This window comes from Chenopodium album, chromosome 16 (assembly GCF_948465745.1).
Source record: "Chenopodium album chromosome 16, dcCheAlbu1.1, whole genome shotgun sequence".
Lineage (NCBI taxonomy): Eukaryota > Viridiplantae > Streptophyta > Magnoliopsida > Caryophyllales > Amaranthaceae > Chenopodium > Chenopodium album.
This window is the reverse complement of record NC_137849.1, coordinates 47,608,804-47,616,947: the sequence shown is the minus strand read 5'-3', so window position 1 is coordinate 47,616,947 and position 8,144 is coordinate 47,608,804. Positions and strand designations below refer to the sequence as shown.

Below are 8,144 nucleotides of genomic sequence, written 5' to 3'. Positions count from 1 at the left end.
TTGATATTGAAACTTTCATTGGATATATATGTTAAAGAAAGGCATTGCCCACACAATTGTAACAAGACTTGATGGAGAAACGGAAGCCATTATTTACTTCAGTAAATATAAGCTGAAAACTTGAGTTTTTTAATTCAAAAACCACCCAAACCACATTTTTACTGTACACAAATTACAAGTTTATAGGATTTTGATGCCTTGCACTTGCAAACTCTCCAAGGAGAATGTGGGACAAGCTAATCAACCTATTAAAATTCTTGACAGCTGAAATTTTTCGTCTGAGAAGCTGCAAAGGAGGCAAAAATCTTCGGACAAGAGAATCACTGCATTGCCTTCTCCTCAATTTCAAAACTCATGTTTTAAGACCTTTTCTGGGGAGGGCATGCTTCATTCAGTATTAATTCATTGCTGCGCAAGGTTTCTGATTATTTTGCATCTCTGCCATCCCTTTTCGCTTCAAGGGTAGTGCCCTCTTTCAGAGCCTCTTGTGCCTCGTTTTCCATTCCAAGGGCAAAAAGAGCAGAAGCTTGAAGATATGAAGCAATGTGCCAGACAGGTGAAATCACTTGAGCTTGCATTGCATCTTCTAAAGCTTCCTGTGGCATGTCACTCATAAGATGTGAGAGACTGCGGCGTGCAAGGACTGTTGGAGAAATCATCCCACCATCAACGAACTGCACATAGTGAAAAGGGGCTCAGTTGTTAAGGCACAAGTTATCAGAGCACATGAGCACATTAAATTAAGCAGTCAGGAGCATGAAACAGGTCTTCGGTCATCAATTTCTGCAGGCTACTCCCTCCCTCCATATTTATTCTCTGGTTAGGCTGTCATGCACAAATATATACAGAAAAAAATAACTAGGAGGGTGTGCCAACAGCGTTTGATTTGGAAAAAATTTCAAGTTGATCAGAGCAAAATCTGAGGGGGTTAATTGGGAAGCAACCCACTATCAATAGGGATTGGATTTGTCAATCATTTCATAACGCTTTGAACCCAACAAATGTTTTTTTTGAAGAAACCCCAACAAATTAGTAAGAGATCATGTAGGCTTGTAAACGACAATAATAATAAATTTGGAAAGAGTTGTAAAAAGGAAAAATAGGATTCCATTTTCACTGCTCACTAGGGGTGGAGATTTCCATAGAGAAGCAAATTCAGGAAATCCGAAAAAAGTAGGGTAGAGAGTAAAACTTAAAATTCCCAGGTCTTGGAAAATGTTTTAGCCATCTAAATCTTAACCACTGCGACTCAAAAAAACTTCCTCCAGAGCATTCTTCCTGGCCATATATCCCAAGCTACCAAGTTTGACAGCAGAAAAAACAAAAACTTATCTAGACTCGATATTTACACCATCATATAGGTGTATCAGTAGCAATAAAACACACGAAACAAATAACTGACACATACTCATGGTTTTATACTCAGAATTCCTATCTGATACACCAAGAAATGGACATCAAATCATGCTAAACATGTAGAAATCATCAAACATGCTAGGAAGGAAAAATCCACCTGTGTGTATCGTTCTATTGCTGACTTAAAATCTTTCTGCTTGAAGTTACTATCACCTTTCTTCTTTGATTCCAAAGATTGCTGCATTTGGTCAGTCCACATCTGAAAGGAGAGCTGCAGTATATGGAAATCCATGATAAGCTACTCATCAAGGATATTTAAATATGCATATAAACAGTCCTTATCTCCACTCAGAAAAGGATAGTAAAATGGATTAAATTAAAGCCAAATAATTACCAAACAGAGAAACAGGCTTTAGAAGAGTTTATACTGTTTCCAACCAAATATAATTTAAGAAGTTATACGATCAATAAATTTAAATTGATTAGATTGCCAAAATATGCCAGGCATACTTTGAATGAACTTGAGAACAAACTCTTGACATGACTGACAACACAGTCCATACCCATCATTTGAGTCTATTTGGATTTCAAGCAAAGAAATAACCATGAGCTAGACTTCTTATTTCAGGAACAAATCATGGAGCTGAACATGAAGAAGTGTTGATACGTGCCCTATTATTGCCTAATAAGAGCGCACTAAGTGATCAGAAAAGCTAAAAATCTGAAAAGTCTCATCGACATGGTACATTATATTTATGTCATGAACTGCTAATTTTCAACAAGCAGTTAATAGTCTCGTGCATATAGGCTGGTTGAAGGTAAAGCTGCATACATCATGACTTCCCACTGTTGTAATTTCTCATACTACATCAAATGACAATTACAACACTGATATTATAGATTCAATCTGCTGTCGATAGACTAAATAAAGCAATTAATTGAATTTCCCTGAAGAGCATTACTTTAAAAAGGAAATATATTTTGCCATAACTACAAAGTATCTAGTGCAAAGACTGAGAGTAGAGACAGCAGATGACAATTAAATCAAATATAAAATAAAAATAACCACAAAAACAAACCTCGTTCGCCACTCCTTCATCATCTTTATAACCAATTGACTCCAAAATTTCATGAATGGCAGTCAAGTCCCTTCTTGCACATGCCTCACCCAGAGCAGATAAAGGCAAGGACGATGCACTGTTAGGGATACCCATTAACACGTGAGAAGGAGCCTGCATAATGAATTGATAGAATTAAATTACGATATCATGGAACTTGCATAAGTGGGTACATGTAAGTATGTAAATGTTGACACAAAGACCAGCACAGTGAATGCAGTGGCAGACTGGCAGCTTAACTTAATTTATGGAAAAATTGGGTGCGGGACTGCAATTTGCTACCTAGTTCTGTGAATTTAGGCCAAAATATACCACTTTGGTAACTGTCAGGAGACAGGAATAAGCAAAAACTTAACAATTGCCAAATTACAACTCAGAAAAGGAGAATGGAGGCATTCCGAGAACAGTAAATGGTAACTGACCTCAATTTCCTTCTGAAGAGGCGTCAAAGCTGCAATCAGTGATCTAGTGTTTGGTCGCTCTTGTGGTTCATAATGTAAACATCGGGAAGCAAGGCGCACTAACTCAGTACCATCATCATTAGAAAATTGTCCTTCCAAGCAGGAATCAGTCAGCATCTGAAGATTCCGATCCCTTATCAAGTCTAGGGCCTAAACATATGCGTAATGTATAAGATTCAATCAATCAAAGATATTTAACACATTTCATATCAATCCTAGACACTTCTCAACAATACACAATAGTTTAACACTTTAGTCAAAGGATAAATTTATTTATCCAATGATCCAACTTATTCATGCAAACATGAACATTGCATTCCTCACCCACCGCATTTCACAGAAACAAGTAAGACAAAATATCATTCTACTAAAGATAACAGATATCTAAACAATAATGAAGAGGAAAGAGATGAATACTTACATGACTTGGTGGAATATGCTTTCCGCTAATAAGGTCGAGCAACAGAGTTCCAAAGCTATATATAACACTCTCTGGTGTTATTCTCCCTACAACCATAAGATGATACACAACAATAACTAAATTAGTGACCTCTAGGTAGATTACCTTCAGCTCCACATTGCTACAAAATATTAAAATATTAAAATAAATAGTGATGTGACCAAATATATGTAGCCTAACAGCAAACTCTATTACGGTAATTGTTTCCTAAGTTCTATCCTCCCCCACATTAAGAACTTAACATTTTGGGAAGGGCTTTGTTCAGACCATGGTCAGTTAATTCATAGTAGTTCAGGTCACAAACATAAAACAAGCTTCCAACAGGAATTTCAGTTCAATCAGGAAGAATATTTCATTAATACACTTTGAGAGAACTAAATAGTTATTAACTCACAAGGAAATAAACTCAAAATAGTTTTTACAAAAATAAATCCTTCGTCATATATATTTTACTTTTTTATTTTTATTCTTCACTCAGCTTTTGGCACATGCAGTCTAGTTCATCGGTAATTATTATTTGTTTGCAAAGCTTAGCTCATAATCGGTATGCTTTCAATGTGACAAATCACATGTAGTTGTTCTTAATATCCTAGTAGTCTACTCAATTGAAGAAAAAAATCATCTGATAGAGAAAATCCAATTTGGTGAAAACATAGTTCTTTTTTACCCCTTTTGCTTACTCCGGTTTTGATTAATGACTTAAACCTTAAATAGTTCTGCACACGCAAAACAACTCAACATATATAATACCAAAATTGATATAGCCAATGTACTTAGGAGTTAGGAAAAGCAGACTCCTAAAGCGCCTTAATTTCAACCCTTGTGCTTCAAACAGCATAAAGCAAAACAATATTGCTAGGAACTAAACTGAAAACCAAATTTCCTAATCACCCATTCACCCCAACTCTTCCATTGCAACTCTTCCATTGCAACTCTTCCCAAGTTCAATATGTTATTGAGCAGCTAACCAATATATCAAACCTAAAAGAACAATAATGTCTAATATTGAAAAGAAAACTCCACAATAACAACCCCCAAATTGAAAATGGGACATGACTTGAGTCTTTCCATCATAATAGAAGATAAGTGAAAGAGGAGAGGAAAAAGATCATAATTTACCAGTTCTTAAATACTCTGGAGGAGTAAATGCCAGATTTGTACTATAACTTTTCCCATCTCTGCTATTTTTCATCAAGCCAAAGCAAGAAAGCCTGGGATTACAATCCTGCAAGTTTTCAATAAATGATTTGAAGAATATCGAAAGAAATATTAGTACAATGAATTAGATTCATAGAATAATGACAGAATATCAAATGGTGATTTATTTACCCCATCAAATAGAATTCTGTAAGCATTGAGGTCATGATAGAGGGACCGTCCTCTGCTCGTACAATATTCCAAAGCTTGAGCAAGATGTAGGACAACCCTCAACCGCATTGCCCACTTCATTGGTTGTGCATCCCCTACCAAAGTGAGTAACAATGAACAATTCAAAATACATAAGAAAAAAAAAAAATTAACCCTAATTTAGGGAAGAAAATAGTCTTGCAGGTGGCATTGCATACAATGGGTCTTTATATAGCCTTAATTGTGGAGACAAGGGATTTAACCCTAATTCAGGTTAAGAATGTAAGGTGAGAAGCAGTTTTACAGACTTTCAACATAGCACAGCCTTCATTTGAGGAAAAAAAACAGCCATCAGCTCTAATAAATTAACAAGCACGTGATTAGCAAGAACATTTATGAAGCTGCTAAATTATCCTTATAAGAAGATATGGGGAAAAGAGAAGGGGGGAAGGGGGCGGCATCAATGGGTACAGGCCAGATGAGCTTGAACCAGAATATTGCATATTTGCATGACACTGTTATCAAGAACTATATGTAAGCACCCCACAAAGCTCACTAAAACAACACAGCCACACAGGCCACATACTTACAATGGAAAAGATGTTTTGCAAGGGTACTGTTGGGCATGTACTCAGCCACAAGTAGCCTTTCATCATTTTCACAACAACAGCCAAGCAGATTTGCCAACTTCTGGTTACGCAGCTGACCAACAGACCGAGCTTCTTCCTGAACATGAGAAAGAAGGACCAGGAACACGGATTCAGCAAAGCAATAAATGCTCATATAACAATTCTAGCTATAAAAGTTAAGATACTATCATATGAGGGGTAGTAATATTCAATCGCATATAATAACTCAAAATGAGAAATTTAATAGTGATAAGAAAATCACACCTGAGATCAATAAGAATAGTGACTGAGCAAAAGAAGATAACACAAAGGAAACTAAGCTAAACTAACACAAATTATACACACTGAAACTTTTGCCACGTAAATGTCACATACTCCGCACAAACTAAAAAGCTTATTGCAGACAAGGTGGGCACAGACAAGAATATCATATTAGGTGACAATTGGACAGATAATTAAAAGTGACAGCAGAGCATCGATTCAAACAATCAACTTTAACTCTTCATTATGCTACAAATGATGTCAAACGATCAATACTCTAGCTTTGGTATGGACAGTTGACATTTCATTTTGGACAAGTAGACAACACGATGGAAAAAATTTCATAGTATAGATAGTATAGCAAAATAAAAACTTGGAAAAGTACCATGTGGAAATGTCTAACAGTGATACTTGAGTCCGGACAACATATCTTATATGACCTTGGTTAAGGACTAAGGAGTTCAATTTCAAATGTGACTTTTGGAACAGATTGAAATTGGACTCCTTAACTAAGCTCTAGGACATAGTTTTGTTTTCAGGAATTAAATAGTAATATATATTACCTAAGCCATTAATTCTGAGCTAACATAGTGCCGCCATAAACAATTCAGTAAGTCTTCTCTCTCAAGAAAGTAACTTTATAATCAGAGAGAAAACGAGAGCAGATAAAAGACATGCCAATCATCTGGTAATTCACTACATACATTAGATTAAAATTTCAGACATGACCGCCTACTAAAGCATGAAAAAAGTCAAAGAACTACTCGTATGAAAGGTAAAGCATGGTAGGTTTGGATCAAAGGACGATAAGAGAGCTTCCTTACCAAAAATTGGCGAGAGTCAGGCCATGCACTTCTATTAAAACGCTTAACGACAATTCTTGTCTGGTTCTCTAGTTTCCCTTTATACACCACATTTGGGGCCTTTTCACCATGTTCAGACACAATGTTCTCAACTGCAAAGCCTGATGTTGCATTTTTAAGTTGTTCATATGTGAACTCACGGAATGTGAGTAACCCAAGTCCATTATCATCCTCATTACCTGTCCCAAAACATGATCACCAATCAACACAGAAATTATCCAAAAAAAAACACACACACAAACACATCAAGAAAATGACTATGCTTAAAATGTTGAGAAACTGCTTGACCTACCAACATCAGGAGCCTCGATCACTGCTGTCTTATTAGGTGAACCTAAGCAACATGTTCCGAGTTTAGACCCTTGAGATCCCATTTCTCTACACAGTTACCTGAAGCACAAGCAACAAATATACTTTTCTAGCATCATGCATTAAAAAGATAATTATTCTAACATGAAAGGGGCAATTCAGAATTTTTATCAAAACAGTATCCTAGTTAAATTTTCACCTAAAGCCTAAAGGCTTCTAATAAAGATAACTCCTAAAATTAAAAAGTTTACTAATGCATGGTAAAATCTTTCTTTCTATTTTTCTCTCTTTCTAGTTTGTCCCATCAAAATAGCTTTTCAACTGTCACTAAATCGATTAAAGCAACAATATGATATAACCTAAACAAGTAAAAATTATATAGATCAAACAAAGTAATCAATAAACCTAGCAACCTCACAACCATTTTCTAGTAAAATCCAAATTACAAACAAACAGAATATTTTTCTATAAAGTTGAGGAATTGCTCACCTTTTACACACACAATCAGCTAAGACAGCTTCTTACTCCTCAATTCAGTCAATAGATTAGCTTCTAACACTTCCAAAACCCTAAAAACATGAAAATTTTCAACAAATCATCACACCCAGATCCAAATTTCTCAAACCCAGAAAATTCTGATCAATTTTAAACAAAATTCAATCCAAAAAATAAAAGATGGGTACCTCAAAAATCAAACAAACCCCACTTAATAAATCAACTTAAATAAACCAAATTGGATCAGATCAAGCAACTGGGTTATCAAATTAATAAGTGGGGCATTGAAGATACACCCAAATAACAAAATCTAAGGAAAATCAAAGGGTTTCAGAACATGAAATCAGGGAATTTTGACAAAAAAATTGGAAGTGTTGTCCAAATTCATGGAATTTGAAGAAGAAAATAAAGGGGGGGAGGGGGGGGGTCAGTCAATCAATCAATCCAAATTTTTTTGAGTAATATAGAGTATACTAAAGTGACTCCATTATTAAGAGGATAAAATGGGTGTTTATGTTTAACAATTGAAGCAAAAAAAACAGTAGTAGAAGAAGACTAATACTAGGAGAGTGGCTGTAATAATTTTAGGCGTTGATTTTACAGAACGGCGCCAGATAATAATTGAGATTTTGGTCAATTTTTCTGAATTGGTAGAAGAAATTAATAAGATGAAATGAAAAAAAAAAAAAAAAAAAAAAAAAAAGAGAGAAGAACTTTATGGGAGTTGCACGTGGGTTGTACTCATTCTTGAGATTCGAATCATTATTCTCTTTGAAGGTTAATGGCCTTTTTTAAGGCTATTTTTGCATTTTGTAATAATTAACTTTTCTCTTGGTAAAAGGCAA

At 35.3% G+C, this 8,144-nt stretch overlaps 1 protein-coding gene across 1 annotated transcript; it reads right to left on the bottom strand.

The window, feature by feature from the left end:
* On the bottom strand, positions 1 to 7,892 carry LOC145586789 (serine/threonine-protein kinase BSK3-like). The gene is made up of 12 exons (XM_081643711.1): positions 7,488 to 7,892; positions 7,294 to 7,373; positions 6,788 to 6,885; positions 6,457 to 6,674; positions 5,333 to 5,468; positions 4,725 to 4,858; positions 4,515 to 4,620; positions 3,357 to 3,442; positions 2,897 to 3,085; positions 2,436 to 2,588; positions 1,514 to 1,627; positions 1 to 674 (listed from the first exon to the last, which is right to left on the bottom strand). Exons 3-12 carry the CDS (start codon positions 6,867 to 6,869, stop codon positions 426 to 428), a joined length of 1,467 nt encoding a protein of 488 aa, XP_081499837.1. The 5' UTR covers positions 6,870 to 6,885; positions 7,294 to 7,373; positions 7,488 to 7,892; the 3' UTR covers positions 1 to 425.
* Positions 7,893 to 8,144: the final 252 nt, after the last annotated feature.